A 17,967-nucleotide genomic window follows, 5' to 3' on the forward strand; every position below is an offset into this window, starting at 1 on the left:
TCACCTTGTGAATATACTAAAACCCACTGAATTGTTAGAGTATGTTATTTACAGCACAGTAAAAACTGTAGTTGAAAACAGGATAAGAGAGAGTATAAGGATAAATGGTATTGATGCTAAATGTGTAAATTCTATAGTGATACATCAGTAAAATGACCTATTTAATATAGTTTATGCACTTTTGTTAAAACTGTATCTATAAACTCACTAGGATAGCAATAGATTGAGCAGATTAAATACACTTATTAAAAATTTATAATAGTTTTTAAGTAAGAATTTATATTGCATGGATATTATATACACATATAAAAGCAGTTTCTTATTCATTTATATAAATTTTTTATATTACCTTTGTATATTTGTCAATATCATCAGAGACACAGTTTAGATTACCAGTTCAATCTCATTCTGAGTATTTTTTATATTTTCTTTTTTTAAAGTAATAATAATGGCTTTTATTCTGAGTATATATTACTTATTGAAATTACCTATTCCCTCAAATATACTGAAAAGATTTGTATTATATAATTTACCTTTTGACCATCATGCTCAAAAGTAGAAAACCAAGGTTCAGCAGTTTCCATAAGTTGTGAGAACATGGCACTAAAAATTAGAAAAATAATATAATACTGTTAAACCTTCATTAAAGTACAGATGATATAAAAAATTTAAATAACAAAGTTTTTGTACTTACTAGGCATCATGTTCCAGATACTCAGGGTTCAAGAGAGTTTTCATTTCCTCACTTAAAAAAGCAATACATGCAATCAAAATGTGTAATTTTTAAATGAAAGGAGATTCAGAGGTTGCTTTATTCTATACTCATAAGCCAACTTTTACATAATGTGCAAGTGAAAAAAATTAGGATTTTTTAATAAAAAGAGCAAGTCTATTAACAAATGAAATATTTTCTTTCTATAAAAAATCAAAAACAAATTAGCTGTCTTATCTGTACCACAATGAGGTAACTATCTAATTATTCCAAATAACAAATATAAATGTGACAATATAGTTCTTGAACGTCTCTGATCTAGAATAAATTGATCACACCACAATTTATCACTTATTGTCCAAAACAAAACAAAAAATATATAGTTACTGGTAAAATATACCATGTTAAAACATGAACTTATTTTCTTTTAATGTCATCTATTTTTACTGTATTTTAATGGCATCTATTTTTAATGGCATCTATTTTTACTGTATTTTAACATCAATTAATCAGAGATGGCACCTCTTCCAAATCTATTTTAGTGTTGCTTTTGCATTTTAGTGGATTGAAACAGCTAAAGAAGCATGTCTAACTCATTTAAAAGTTATTTTCAATCATCTATACTTTCACGTGAAGTATATTCTGCATCCATTTTTTTAAAAGATAAAATTGGCTTGAAAACAGGATCCTAATAATAACTTCATCCTTATCATTCTTTAGAGTAACTAAAGCAATAGCAATTAAAATATGGTTACTAATAGTCAGATCCAGTAAACTCAGTATGACTAGAGAGAAGGAAGTAGAAAAATATTAATCTATAATATAGTAAACAAAAGTTAACTTTTTCAAAGGCCCTAACATATGTTCAGCAAAATAGATGGCTACATTTGATTAATAAAGATTGTGTGAACCCATGTAATGCTATGTAATTATTTTTTATTTTCTGCGTACGGATAGCCTGTGGAATACTCCTGACAAAGTTTTACAGTCCTGTAGCTTTCCATTCCTGCCTTTGTGGCCTATCTATTAGAAAAAAATTCTAACAATTACCTTAAGTTAAATACAATTACTAAAGTTATTTCCTGGGAAGAATAAATTAATATAGCTCAAAAACATGAGAACTCATTTTTATTTAGCTATAGAGTGGGGTTCTTTGTGGTACTGTTCTCCGGTTAGGAGCTAAACTGAGTCAAACCTGGGGTGGAGAAAGTATCTCACAGATAAGGTTCCCACACAGCCTGTATTAAAAGAATGGCTCATTAAGAGGATGAGATATATGAATACTACCAATCTTTAGCATTTTGCAATTACATCAGAAAGATTTTTTTTCTTGATCCATTAATTATGTCTTTCTTTGGTACAGATCTAAGATTTGCAAAAACATTTATGTTTCCAAATTTGCCCCATAGCTGAACTGGGATTATAACTATTAAGTAGAATTATCAATCAGCCACATGAAACACAACCAAATGTTTACAATTTATGAAAGTACCTTTGCTTTAAAAGATTTTGAGGCATAAAAAAAAAAAAAAGATTACAGCAGAGTTGAAAAAAACAGATGGGGTGTATAAAACCTTGCCTTGGTTGTGCAGACTCACTGGCATGAAGAAAAGCTTGGTGGTCACAGTGGAGGATAAAGATTATAGGAGCTAACAGCTCATGCATGCCCTGAAATACAAGAGGAAGATAAATGAAAGGGTTAGATGTGTAAAATCCACAAGTGGACAGAATAAGCTCTGTTAAACACTTCTTCAAATGATCTCTGCCAATCAACATTTCTATATTATATAGAAAAGCATGAAAATGAAAAGCTACAAAAATGAGATTTTATTTACTTTTAGACTTTGATTCCAATTCAACCACAGCACGTATTCTGCTTTAAAACATGGAGAGCAATTCTCTTTTAAATGACACAACAAACAATAAATTGGCATGGTAGACAACCTTGCACCTGTCAGTTGCTTCAAGATCTGTACTCATAAATATGAATTTCATTTATGCAAATTATAATCATGAGCTACAGTGTAAAGATCTGCAGTAAGAAGGGCAACTAAGAACTGTAGACCTAAGGAAATTACAGCCAATGTTTTCATTATATAATGGCTCAAAATTAGGATGTCTGTAGATTTAGGAAGCGCTGAAGTCAGCTAGCTGGAAATGTTGGATAATAAAAGAAACAACCCTTAGCAGGTATGAAAGAAAACAAAGTTTTTAAAGTATGATTTTCAACATGTTTAATCTGAAGATTACCATAAATATTTTCCTATTTCAACTATAAATTTATTTTGAATTTCTTTAGTGATTTCGCTATGATTCTTTTTCCTTATATTGATGTTCACCTGTGAATTACATGAATAGGCATAGAAACAAAAAGGTGTATTAGCTATTAAGTTGTCTTTTAAAAAAGTATTATAGAATTTATTATTTATCTACCCTTATGCGAAAATAAGGTGTTCCACATAGTGAGTTGCCTTGTTAATTGAGATTTTTTTCCCTCTTAAGCATCAAAAGATATATATTAGCAAGTTAAAAATAAGTTGCCCTAATTTTGCCTCTTAAAGTGAGTAAATTGCCATTTTCCTTTTGCTTAATAACCATGGATGATCTTTTATTTAAAATAGTAAGGCAAAACATCACCTTTACAGGAAATAAAAGTAAAATACGTGAGCAGAGAGAAGAAAAAGGTTTTGCTGGTGGAAATAGAGAAGATTTCCTGTGTGTGATGATAGATAGAAGGACGGTCACAGTCTAGTAGTACTCTGCTATTCTTAGGAATCTAGTTGTCTTCACAAAATATGAAAGTAAACTCAATCGGACTTCATTCCCTAGCTTTGAATTAGAAGGACTGAATGACATTTCTACAAAATAATTTATGCTCTATTGACAATTTACTTGTGACAAATTAACCACACATCACTTCAATCTTTCTAGGTAACCATCTCCTTAACCATCTACTAAACAAACCTTAAAAAGAATGTCTTTTAGAAGAACATGGTAAAGACCCAGAAAGAATACAATTAATTGTTGCTAAGTATGCTTTAAAATCATCATGAAGGGTTTATTCTCCTGGAATAACCTCAAGTCATTCCCAAAACCAAGTACCATAATTTTAATCATCAAACTAATAGCTACTTATTGTAGAAAACCACATAAAAGCAAAAACAAAAAGAAAGGAAAGGAGGACAAGATGAAGAAAAGGGAGGGAGGGAAGGAGGGGAGAGAAGAGAGAGGGCAGGAGGACCAAAAAACAAAATAAAGGAAAAAAAACCCTATGATAGGTGTCCCTGTAATAATTTTTGTTTGTTTGTTTGTTTGTTTTTTGCCTATTATTGATGGTTTCCTTACCATAAAGTACCTAGAAGCAGGATTTCTGTGTAAATGAGTAAAGATATTTGTTAAAGTCTCTGATATACACAATTAAGCTACTCTTGAAAAAAACTTCCTCACTTTCAAGCATAAAACTTACCATCTCACAAATTCTCACCTATATTTGTAGTGTTTTTAAAAAATCCTGTCAAATTTCAGTCAAATGGTTGTTTTAACTTATTTAAATGCTAGTGAGAGCACACAATTGTAATGGCCATTTTTATTTAATGAATTGGCCATTTTCTCCTAAGGGTTCCCTTTAGCCTACTGATTTATAATTGTTCTCTAAATCAGGATATTAACCCTTGGTCATTTTTGTTACATATGCTTTCCCATGTTTACCATTTGTCTTTTAAATCTGGTATTTTATAGAGAAGGTGTATACTTTAAAATAATAAAACCAATAAATTATCCTTCATAGTTTATCGTTTTGCTTTCATGTCTATAAAGATCTTTTTCATATTGATATAAGGTAAGTACACAGTTGTCTTTTTTTTTTTTAGTTAATTCTTTACCATCTACTATTTAATTTTTCCCTGAAGAATAAATATGCATTTTTTTTTCACTCCAAAAGAGTTAAATTTATTTATTGAATGACTACCATTCATTGAAAAACCCATCTTCTGGCAAGAGTTCTGAAATGTTATCTTAACCAATAACTGAATACTTAGTTCTCATTTTTTTCTGGGCTTGTACTAGTATTCCATTGGTTTGTATATTCTACATAAAAACGTCAATGCACACACAAACACACACAAATAAAGGCTATCTTAGGCTATTTATTAGGATACAGGGAACTAACAAAAAGGTGTGCTTGCAAAAAATTTTTTTAAAATAAATTTTAAAAAGAACTTTAGTATTGTAATGGTTAGTTGTAAAATATTCCATTCCTTCATATTTTCCATTATTTTTCTCAGAATTATCTTGCCTACTTAACGTAATTTTTTCATCCAAACTTACTTAAGTATCATTTAGTAACATAAAATGTTAAACAAAATGCAGCAATTTTTATTGGCATTGCATTAAAATCAACATCAATAGATATTTTCAGAACACCAGATTTTCTAATCCAAAAATTTGTAGAAATGAATAATTTTTATTGGGTTTGTTACTATGTTTTTATTGTTGGTGATGGCTAATTTAATGAGAAAGATCTCCCGCTTAAATACATCCTTCCACTTTCTTAAATGTTATCTTCCCTCTAGTTTCTGCGACACTCTATTCCAGATTCTCTATTCATCTTCATTTATTTCAGAAATTACTAACTACCTATGACGTGCTGGGAACACAAAAGTAAATGAAGTGCACAAGCTCATAACCATCATGGAGCTTGCAATCTAGAGAGCAAGACACAATAATCAAATGAGCAGAGAAGTGACTATACAATTACAAACTGTGGTAAGTGATGTGTGTACACATACATATGTACATGTATACATAGATATACATACATGCATATATATATATATAAGCATGTACACACACACACACACACACACACACACACACACAACACAGCTCCTATTACAAGCTTGGCTATAGAAGGTGCTCACTACACTGAATGAATGAAACATCTCCCCCTGAACACAATGGTAAAAGTTAAAACAGAAAAGAGTAACACTAAATTATATTTCAATATTTCACATCAATAAACGGGCATGCTTGCTCTTTGTATAATGGAAATTAAGAGTTTCCTGGGTATCATTTAAGACAATCTTTTACAAATTCAGATTTGAGTTCCATCTAAACTAGAAATATTTTCTTAAATAAACTTGTAAGAAATTATTGGATTTATTCTCAATTGTAGACTAGTAAAATCTCATTAATAATTATAAGTAGCAAGTATACAGAACTCGTTAAAAGATGAGAACTATCTAGATAGAATGATCATAAATTCAATTTGCTGTAAAGCTGATAAAGAATAACAAAAAATAACATACTGTTAGTATACTTCTTGGTTCCCAAAATGTGTATTTTGCTTCCATCTACACTATCAGCATTTCTGCTTGCTTTATCCCTGCTATATTGTTAGTAGTCACTGCACTCCAAACTCTTGCCATTTGAAAATAAAGGTAACAAAGTTTTCTTCATCAACAGCCTGTAGGCTCACAAAATTGAACCTGTTCTTTTATCTGCCTGTGTTCATTTAGCCCACCAAGCAGTCTTTATTAAAGCAGAGGCATCAGGCAGTCAAAGTTCATTAATACCATTTATATAATCTCTGCAGTTTCAATTAACTCAGCAAGACATTCTACTACACGATAACAGTCTCATTAATTCAATAAAATCCCATAACTATTAACAATATGGTCGATGTTAAACGGGGTGTCACCTAGTACAATATAATAGCTTTAACAGCTTGTGATGAAACGCGAGGTTTTTTCTTAAATTTGATCTGGCTAAAAATTCAGTCCTTCTAGAGCAAGGTATTATTTCTATGTAAAGAATCTATAGGGTTTTAAACATGTGCAGGGAGTAATTAAGTCTTATTAACTGATACCCAGGAGTAAGTTAATACTTTCTTATTCTATAATTGATAGACTTTATTTAAATTATCAAGAATCTGATCTTCCATATTCCTGTTTAGTCTTCTTTATAAATGCAATGGGCCACATACATCACACATGATGGAGTGTGCAGTTATATTTTTGTTCCTTGTCAATAGGACTGGATTCTATTATTATAAGACTTCCCTAATTGTTTTCTTTCTCTAAAGAAAAAGGTAAAATCAAAGTGTAACGAGATAATTTTATTCTGATTTGATTCCTTATCATCAAATCTTTTACTGTGAGGTATTTTAAAATATTTGAAAGAACAGAAGAGACAATGAACAGATAGGCTTGATAATAAAAGCCAACACAATGAGAAGAGGAAAATGGAAAAATAGAAATCAACCTAGATCATATATGAAAAGTTTGAGCTACTGAACTGACTAATGTTGCAGAACTATTTTGCCTCCCCAATTTCTTATAATGTGCAATAATAATTAGAGTCCAATGTTTTCTGTTATTTGCCTCCAAAAAATCCTATACTGATAGATTTATTTTCTCTCAGTCTCTTTATTTTGGTTTCTTTGTTTTTGGTTTTGGGACTTTGTCTATGACTTCTGGATAGCCTATATTGCTTGGGAAGTCCTTCCTACCCCGAAATTATAAAAAATTCTCTTAAATTTTTTCTAGTGTTTTGATGTAATTCTTATTTTTCCATTTATATTTTGGCTCTATCTGAAATTTTTCTCCAATAAAGGTATAACTTCAACTTTTTTCTAGATGGAGAGCCAAATATGGCAGGTCAGTGAAAATGTCCTATCTTATCATATTAAGATCTCGTACATAACTGGACCTGTTGTTAGCTTGTTCCACTGATCTATTTGTCTGCCTCACACTGCTGTCACATTAGTTTAATCACAGAAGATTTACAAAAGTCTTCATATCTCCCTTGGCCATTCTTCCCTTCCCCTAAATTCTGTGGCAACTCCAACATACTTAATAATGATTATAATAATAACCACCACAATTACCAACATGTACTCTTAATGAGAACTATATGTTTTTAACTCTACAAAGTCTATACTATTGTTGCCCTCTTCTTACAGATAAGGAAACTAAGCATTAGAAAAGTAGTTAATAAATGGTGGAGCTGAGATTCAAATAAAGGGAGTTGAGCTTAGACCCCATGTGCCTAATCACTAAGCCGTATTATCTCCATCAAAATTACTGTAAAGTTTTTGGGCCTAAATTTGAAATAACTGTGTCCAGTTTTTAGAAAGTCTATCTGTCGCTTAGACCATCATTGGGATGATGTATTAACATTTACATATTAACTTAGGAAGAAGTAATATTTTTATTTAATGTCTTCTCATCTAAAAACATGCTATTTCATTTCTGTTTATTCAAGTCTGGCTTTATATTCTTCAATAGCATTTATAGTTTTCTTAATACAGTTTCTGTACTTATATTGTTAAGTTCACTTCTAGATATTTTATAGTTTTGGTTGGCATTATGAATGGGATATATTTTTTCCATTTCCCATTCTAACCAGGGGTTTATAATAATTAATTGTAACTAATACAACTATGTAACTAATATAAAGACCCATTATTAATATTAAAACTAAGATAAAATTAGTTCCCTTGAATAGTCTATGTACAGAGAAATTGTATTGTTTAAAACAATTGTAATACGATTTATTATTTTTAACTAATCAAATTTATTTCAAATTAAATACATTGTTCTCATCATACAGGTGTATTCTGTTTACATTACACTGAAGTTAGGTAGTCCTCAGTTAGACGTACATCATGGCTTTTGATTATTAGAGAATTTATTAGTTTAGTTTGAATTGCCACTTAAAATACACATTGAGAAATACATAAAAATATTTTTCTTCATGTATTTTTACTGAAACACAATAGCTTAAGTGAAAACTGAGATACTTCTTTACATATTAAGTATACAATTTACATTTCAATAAAAATAAAACATAATCCAACAACCTTCTTTGCTTTAGTAATGGGGTGACTCAAATATCAGACTCATAAAGAATATCATGTAAACTTTAAAAAAAAATACTTAAAGGAACTTTCTGTAGTTATATTACTGATAAATTTTAAATAGTAATAGGATACTTTATTTTTTACATGGCATGCCACATATTTATAAATGCTGTACTTAGAAACAATATTTATACATACAGTTCTGAAAAGTTTTATTACTAGATTGGCTTCAAAGATGTTGTTTATAAACAAACTCCTAAAAGTTGAAAGAAAAGATTGAATGCCTTATAGAAGACAATTTGGTGGAATGTCTTATAATAAGGAAGAAGCATATGTGCTTCAATGAGCTTACTTTTCTCACCATGCAGCTGACAAGCAGCTCTTTGATTGCTTTACTATTATGGTACAACTTTGGATACAATAAAGGCTACATTATTGCTCTATCATTTGTCAAGCTGTATAGAAAATTTTGAGTCAATGGATGCCACCTGTACGATATTTTCATTACCTGTTTATAAAGCAACTGCTCGTTTTCTCTAGCATAACAGAAAAGAACATCTGTAAGAATTTTTCTCACATTTTCTTGCTGGAAAAACTGCATTTCAGGAAACCTGAAAAAAGAAAACACAGGATTGAAAGTGACTAGCACAATTCCAAGAATTACCCTCAAACTCTCATCTCTGAGAGGTGCCGAGGGCTGCTTTAGGTTTTAGTACAAGTCTGTATTTGCCATGCAGCTTATGCCATTGGTGGGACTGTTATGTTAAAAGAGAAAAGGGTGAGAAAAAGGAAATTATTATATCACTGAAGAAAACGATACCTTCAACATCTAAATATTTCAAATATTTTCCATATACTTAAAGACATCACATTGTGAATACAACCATTTTTTAACAAAATGAATTATAGCCTGTGTATTTGAGGTGGGGAATCGCTTTGTTTAGCCTATTTGGTTTTTAGCTGGAATGTGACCTTGTTAGTACCAACTTTTTGAAGAAATCATTGTCTTTTTAACGCAAATATCAGGATGTAAATTATTACACATGAGCACACTGTTAGTATGATTAAAATTTAGACTTTAAATGGAACAAATTAGTTGTTTAAATCCTCTCTGGATCCAAAGTTCTATCAGTGCTTTGAGGTGAAGTGAAATGGAAAAAGAGTAGACTATTAACTGAAAGGAGCTTAAATAATTATTTATAATACAAGAACATACAATTCCAAGAACCCAAAGAGCCAATACACAGCAATGCAATACACGATGAAAATTTAAGGGAAGAGGGGATGAACTAAAGTCAAATGGGTTCAATCACAATAGGTTTAAACAAGAACTTTCAGGAGAGGAGGAACCTGGAACCCAGTGGGCAAGGTAACCAAAGCAGAAGCTATGAAGGCCTAGAAGGCAATGAGTATTCCAGGTGTACAGCACAGTATGGTGACTAGTCACCAGAAAGAAAAGTATTTCCTTAAGTACTGCCAGTTGGGAGCAGGAATACAAGACAGAAGAGAAGGTGGGGTAGGTTTGAAAAGAGCTTTATGTTAAATTTACGGCTGGGGAAATGCAATAGAGTGACTATATTTTTTTAATAGGGAGTAACGAAGAGAATGGTATTTGAGTACTCTAAGTGGGGATAGGGCTGAAAGAGGGGAGATTACAGGGAGGAGATAAAAGGGCATTACAATGAAACTAAATGGAAAAATTGCAAACCTGAAAAGGAAAGCCTTTGCCCAAATTCGTGCTGCAAGAACTGCTAGCTGTGGAACCTTGAACAAATGATTGCCTCTTCTATTAAGTAGGGATAATAAAACTGACCTTGTGATCGAGATGAGATACAGTGAAGGCACCAAGAACAGTGGCGGGCAAGAAGTAGATGTTGAGAAACAGAGGTCATTATTAGTCTTGGAGCATTGTTGGTACTTTATGTGATAAAGATGTGAATTAGGTGGCTTTGGAATGAGAAAATGAGAGACTATGTGAAACTGAAGAGGAAGAGTGCCTAAAGCAGGAAGCACCGGGCATTATCAAAACAGAAAAAGTACTCCTTAGTCTTTAAGAGAGCAACAATGGCTGTTTCACTCCATTTCACAATGGTTTACTGCCTCCTATTTTTGGAGACCTTGGCTGTTTTATGCTTCATTCTGATCCTCTTCTGGCTCACCATGACTTATTATTACCTACTTTCTAGTCCAGGCTGGGTTCCTGGGTAAACTATGCTAGTGGCCTGCAAAGCATCTCTTTCTGGTCCTAATTTTTATCCTTATAAGTTCATATGACTTTTGCTTGAAATTCCTTTCGATGTACAATTGTCTCCACACACAGATATTTGATCTTTTCTCTAGCAGCAAGGAGGCTTCTCTTTTGGGGGCCAGTAATGAATAACTCATATATCTGAGCAAGATTACTTCACATCTCTGCATAAATCTCAATATGATGAACTTCATGACAGTCCCCACTCAGCCACGGGAGTTTGACTAGGGACAAGTGACCTTAGCTCCTAAAGAATAGAAAAATTAACCTAAAGGTAGATTCAGAATAAGAATAATGTATGATAGAAGCCAAAGAAGATCCAGAAAGATGTCAAATTCACCAAAGTAGGAAAGAAACACAAAAATTTTTTGAATGATTTATTTGGAACAAGAGGAAGCTGCTAAAGTCCTTAGAAAGTCAAACACCCCCAAATAATCAGGATGAAAGGTAAGTAATTAATAAGACAAATTACTGAAGAGAAATTTCTTGTGAGAGCTTAGTCACTAAGTTAAAACTAGGATAACCCTTTTGAGAGGTAAAGTTGTTTCCCCTTCTTCCTCAATAGATGACTTAAATCCAGGCCTATCCTTAAGTAGGCTTCATGCCCCATGATTTATATCGAGTGGCCATTAATGATTTTGCATGTCTCCTTCCTTAACCATTCTTTGGAAATTTTCTACGCGTACCAGCACAACCAAATTCTGTGTAGTTGTTGCAATCTGAATTATGGAATTATGGGAGAAAACTCTAAGAACTGCAACATTCACTTTGTAACAAATACCCATGAACTATATAGTAAGAGTTTAATACTTAACTACTAAAAATGTAAATTATATTACATACCAATTCATAGTTTCATTCAAATGTATACTATCCACTTGCAAGATTAAAAACTAGAGATGTACAAGAATTAAACTGTAGGTAGATAATTTAAATTACCCTCTTTTAGTAAATACCCAATCAACCAAAAATGTGTATTAGGCAGACACAGCATATCTACGCAACAACACGCAATCGACAATTCTATTCTACAATGCTAGAGTGCCAATTTATGAAGTTTTACGATACCCTTTTTTTTTTTTTTAAGAAAAGCATAACTTGTTCTATAAATTCAGATGAAGAATCCACTGCATCAAATAAGTTAGGTAGAAAGATATAGAAAACTTCTGAAAAGAAATAAATGTTCATGCTATTTCAGAAGTTGGAAAAAGAACTGATATTCAGAGAATTCTAAGATGAAAGATGATTATGATCCAGTCCAAATTGAAGGTGATTCAGTCCAAATCAGAAGGTAACAAGTAAGGACACTGAAACAGAGATTAAACCCGTCCCAATGTATCTAGGTAGTTAACAGTATTTTCCACTGCTTCACTAAATAGTTATAAATGAGTTAAGATATATGTCCTTAGGTAAAATTCCATGAGTTTAGTTACACAAAAGAACATAGGTCATAAGACTGATGACTATATCTAAATAATAAAATATTTTTTATAACAAATACGTGATTGTTATATAATCAGGCTTCAAAACAGAAAATATACCATCTATAGGAATCAGAAATAAGAGGGAGAAAAGTACAGTGAGTAGCTTTTCTAGGAATAGAAATAATCAGTTTTTGGTGACATATATATAAACACACATATAGATATAGATATAAATATAGATATAGATATACGGATATAGATATATAGATATAGATATAGATACAGATATAAATATATTTTACTCCATGGCATCTGGTGTTGATTCAGGACAGATAAATTGAAATCAATTTAGCATCAGTTTAATCCAAACATCATTGAAAAGGGTAATCTACTTTGGAAATAATGATAAAAATCACAAACTACAGACCCAAGCTAAATTAAACAATTGTTAAGATTTTGAAAAACCAATTGTATGACTACATTTTCATGTAAAGAAGAGAAATGGTAGTAACTTCAGTAAGGATGACATAGAGAAAAACATTTAGAATTAAAACTTTATTAGTTTATGATTCTTTCAAGCCAAATAATCTGATAGGAAAGTACAAGGTAAAAAAAAATCACACTGAATAGAGACTGAAGAAAATTTTTATTATAAGAATATAAAAGTCCAAAAGAAGTAATTTCTGCATTTGGCCGGAAAATGAAAATAAAAATGGCAAATAGGGAACAGTGAAACTCTAACTGAGAAAAAGCAAAGATAAAATAATACTAAAATATTCCGTGATGAAATTTAGACTCATACAGTGTCAGATTTTTACTTGATGGAAAAAAAAAGTCATATTTTAGTTTTAACTTAGTTGATCAATATTTAAAACATAGCAGTTTCACTCTCAAGATGTGTGAAGGAACTTATATTTAGACAAATTTTACATAGTGCAAACTAATACCAACAGATATAAAAGTATGGTGTGTGTCTTTTGTTTTGCATCTTCAAATAACTCAAAATTAGTAGGGAATAGTCTTCATTATGAGGTCAAAAAAGTTGTCTCATTATGGAAAAATTCAAACATTTATAAAAAACAGGTAATAGTAGACTGAACCCAATATATCCGTTACCCAGCTTCAATACTAATCAATTCTTGTCTTATATGTTCTTCCCTCAATGCTACATTTTGAAGTAAATCTGAGACATCACTACGTCTATAAATATTGCAGTATCTCTCAAAGATAAGGACTCTTTAAAAAAAAATAACCATAGTACCATTATAATCCTATTACTAATAAAAATAATACATTTAATGAATCAAATATCCAGCCAATTTTCAAATATCTCTAAAATATATTCAGTTTGTTAAAATCAATATCTAAGAAATGTCCATTTATTGAAATTTGTTGATATATTTCTTAGGACTCTTTTATGCCATAAAATTTTCCTTCCTCATTTTTTTTTATAAGAAGCTAAATTCTTTATCCTATAGAAACACCCCACATTCTGAATTTTAATTATTGTTCTTGCATTTTTTTTTTAATTTAATGCATACCTCTTTCTCATTATTTCCTATAAAGTGGTAGTTAGGGATAGAGCCTTCATCAGATTCAAGTTCGACTTTCAATAAATTCTTTGTGGGTGATGTGATGGTTTTAAGACATGTTCACAAATTCTTTGGCACTCCTCCCATAAAAAGGTAAATCTAACTCTCCTCTATTTGAGTATGTGCTGGCCTTAGTGATTAGCTTATTACAGAGAAGACCGCATAAGTGATGTCTGTCTGGCTCTCCATGCGGACACGTCCTTGGAACCAAGACACCATGCTGCTAAGAGTCAAGCAGCTACATGGGAGGCCAGGTGGAGGTGCTATAGCTTCAGATCCAGAAGATCTCTGCTGAAAGCCGGCTTTAACAGCCAGATATGTGACTGAACCAACCTCCAGCCCCTACTTTCAACGTGGCCTAGCTAACACAATGAGGAACAGAGACAAACTGTGCTGCTCAGATCTGCCCAAGTTATAGATTGATTCATCAATAAAATAAATTCTGTTGTTTTAAGCTTTGGGGTGGTTTACAATGCAGCAAGAAATAACTGGCACAGTTGGTTTGTGTATTTCCATCAGGAGGCACATATTGTTAGCTTATCTCTCTTTCTGTGAAGCTAGCAACCATTGATGATCATTGCCTTGATGTATTAATTCACTAGAGGTTGTAAAATAGTAAAGCTATAATTTTATCATTTTTTCTTCCTTTATTGCTTAAAATACACATAGAAAGAAAAATTTCCCTTCATCAATGTTTAGTTATCCTGAAGTACAGATCATCATAATTTTAAAAAATTTTGTTGATTTCCATTACCTTTGTTGATAGCTATTTGGTTTATGAATGAGAGAATAACCACTAATTCTTTCACAAAAGTGGTTTATGACAACTATTCTCTTTCCCTTTGGATATCTTCTCATGTGACTGCAACGTATGGAAATGAATCAGGCAGTGAGGGATGCTTGGAGACAACTAAACACTAAGTTTAGAGTTCAATAACTAGGAACTCAGGTGCCTGATGGGAGTTAACTGGAGAGGCATTTGATAAGGCAACGGTCTGTCATAACACAGAGAGACAAAAATGGAAAGCCAGGCAAATATCTGGGTTGTCTATAATGAAGAGTTCTGCAGAAAACAAAGAAACGAAAAGAATATTTTCTAAGCAAGAAAAGGGTTAAGAAAAGAGTGAAATGATAAAGGGCTTTGTCACTGAATTATAGTACATAATTAGGTAATTAGAAGTATTAAAACAGACAAAGCATTGAGCCCAGATGAATTACTGAAGATGCAAGTATTCAATAAGATGCCCCAAGAGGAAAAATAAAGCCCTTGGTGAAGGTTTATAATCATGCAGTAGGACAGAGACACACAGAAGGACCTGAAGGAACAATAACTGATGTTATACCCATTCTTCAAAAACAGAATTTCAAAAGAAGCATTCATCCAAAATTTAAAATGAGTTGAAGAAAACTCCCTAGAATACTATTAAATACTAAAATAACTATAATACCTTACTCTAGGTTTATTGTTTTATTAAAGAAAAACTAAAAAATCAAGCTGTAACAATTCGATGTAGAATGAATGCAGACGCACCAGATACCTTTTCTTCCTGTGCTCCCTATTTTGGTTGATGACTTCACCATTCTCCCTATTCAACCAAATCTGCCTGCTCATCACTCCAGGCACACAGGTGGAGTTAACCGCCTGGCCTCCTTTTCAGTGGGCTGTGGCCACAGACTCAGTGCTAGCCAATGGAATGAGAGTGGAAGTGAAGTGTGAGCACAGAAGTCATCCCTTCACCCCAATCAGGACCCACATATATTTCCCCTCCACACAGACTTCATTCTATCTGAGACAGAATGAAAAAGGTCATCTGGGAGATATGGGAAGCTACCTGTGGACTGTAGTAATTTAAAAAATATACTTGCAAATTATTTAACACATCTCCCTTCTTTCTTGCGTTGCTCACTCTTGGGGAAATATCCTCTGGAGAAAGACACTTAAGCAGTCCCATGGAGAGGGACTAATGCTGATGCCCCAGCCCCGTTCGGGCCTTCAGATGACTGCAGCTCTGGCTGACACCCGACTGCGATCTCATGAGACTCAAAAGCCAGAACCTTCCAATTAAGCTGCTCCTAAACTCCTGATATGACTAACTATGAAATACATAATTACTGTTCCAAGTCACTAAGTTTTGGTTGATTTATTATAGTAGCAATAGATAACTAAGACAGGTTTCGATACCTGAAACTGAAGTGTTAAAAAAGCATAAAATACATGGTAGAAGTGTCTATGGGACTGCACAGAAGGAAGAAGGGCCTTGCATAAAGCATCAGTGAAAGACTAAATGGTGTGAATGAGACTGTTAGGAAAAGACAGCCCATGAGGAAGCTGGCAGTGAGGCCTTAAATGAAAGTAGGGAAAACATTACAGAAAATACATCCCCTTACTGTGTAGTGGCAACATGGCAGCCTGCAGTTACATGGAAAATAGAAAATGTACTTAATAAATTGGGCGATCTAACTAAGGAGCTATCCAAGCAGAGTACTGAAGGTGCTGACAGCTGTACACTTGATACTTATAGTGCAATGTAAGAGGAGAAAAACAAAAGGAAGAACTGCTAAACAATAAAGGTGTTATGGCTTGTTGGGTTTAAAGTAAAACTTTTTCTCCTTCTCAGCCTCTTTAGTCAGCAAAAGATAACATTAAGACACTACTCCTGGGCTAAGATCAAATGTAAGATAGAGTCAGAAAAACAAGATCTAAAAATAAAAGCAAGGGCGTGAATATAAAATCTTTTGTTAAAATCTCAGAAAGCTCTTATGCAGGTGCCTCGAAGAACCCTTCTGTCAGACAAGATGCCCTGATGCCCTGTAAAGATTTAAAAGGCATGCCTCGCAAAGCCTTTAGCAGTTAGAGGTCAAGGATGCTGCTAAACCTCTTACACTCTACATGGCAGCCTCTCACGACAAAGAATTAATTGGGCGAAATGTCAATAATCCCAAGGTTGAGAAACTCTGCCATGGAGGACATGAACCCAGAGGGCAGCAAGAGTATCTACTTATTTAATCTCCACCTCCTTCTGATTAAGATTTGAGATATGAGTCACTCATGTTTCCATTTCCTGTTTCTTGCACGGAAGGCTTTGCATACAGAAGGTATTTGATAAATAGTTCTTGAATTAAGAGTGTTAAATCTAGGCAAACAAGGTTGACATAAAATATTATAGAATAATGGTAAGACCTGAAGTCCTAGGTATTATTTCTTTTTTGGCCATTAACAAGTTATAGCTTTTTAAGTCATATTCTTTCTGAGCTTTCACTCTCCATGTTTGCAAAATAAAAAGAATTCGATGATGACCAATGACACAAATGCCTGTTTTGGGTGCCAGGTCCTGGGGAAGATGAAGATACAAAACATAAGTACTAAGTACTCACAAAAATCCAAGAGACAAAATAGACATTTTACAAATATTCTTAAAGGAAAATAATGAAAATAAAATATGCATGATCTGTAAAAGAACAGAAGAGACATTATTTTCTTTATTAGGATCCTCAACTTGCAGAACAGGAGCTGGTATGCAGTAATTTCTCAAGTAGTATTTGTCGAATGAATAAATAAATTGACAAACTTACAAACAAGACAACCAATGAAAAATGAAAATTGAATCTATGGACTCAGGGACCAGAAATGAGGAGGCGAATTATAAGAAAGTCCAGACTAGAATTCTGCTGTCTTTGTTTTTGTAGTTAATAAAGACAAGAGAAACATATACTTTTCATAAGCCATAAACTGGTGATGAACACTGATTTTAAAGAGGCAAAGAAAAGGAAGTAGGAACCTGGTATTGTGACAAGGAGTAGGGTCCAGCCCAAGAAGACCACAGAAAGACTCCAAACGTCTAACCTGGGAGTTTGAAATCACCACACAGGTGAGAAGATGAAGCAGAAGGGTTAGGATGACAGGAAATATCAAAGAAGGGGAAAGAGCAGGCAGGGTTGGAGTTTCAAGAAGTGGTATGTGTCACCACCTAAATAGAGGCTTTTGTCAAAGGTTCTATCTAGTTCTCACATGCCCTGAGTTACATAGCAAACCATCTCTCCTACTGCCTCCCCTCCCCATCATCAAGACAAAAGAACAACAACTAAAAAACCTTTTTACTCATACATAAAGGTGAAAAATTAGGGAAAAA

At 32.8% G+C, this 17,967-nt stretch overlaps 1 protein-coding gene across 6 annotated transcripts in view; it reads right to left on the reverse strand.

Moving 5' to 3' along the window:
- Nucleotides 1-17,967, reverse strand: part of TBC1D5 (TBC1 domain family member 5) — a 463,234-nt gene that overhangs the window by 180,537 nt on the left and 264,730 nt on the right. For all 6 annotated transcript variants that reach the window (XM_016129299.2, XM_016129292.2, XM_016129294.2 and 3 more), the window contains 4 exons: nucleotides 9,082-9,184; nucleotides 2,292-2,380; nucleotides 695-745; nucleotides 534-603 (listed from right to left, as the gene is read on the reverse strand). In XM_016129299.2, coding sequence (XP_015984785.2) covers nucleotides 534-603; nucleotides 695-745; nucleotides 2,292-2,380; nucleotides 9,082-9,184 — 313 coding nt within the window. The remainder of the gene's footprint in view (nucleotides 1-533; nucleotides 604-694; nucleotides 746-2,291; nucleotides 2,381-9,081; nucleotides 9,185-17,967) is intronic.

The sequence above is a fragment of the Rousettus aegyptiacus genome, unplaced genomic scaffold (genome assembly GCF_014176215.1).
Source record: "Rousettus aegyptiacus isolate mRouAeg1 unplaced genomic scaffold, mRouAeg1.p scaffold_m13_p_4, whole genome shotgun sequence".
Taxonomy (NCBI): Eukaryota; Metazoa; Chordata; class Mammalia; order Chiroptera; family Pteropodidae; genus Rousettus; species Rousettus aegyptiacus.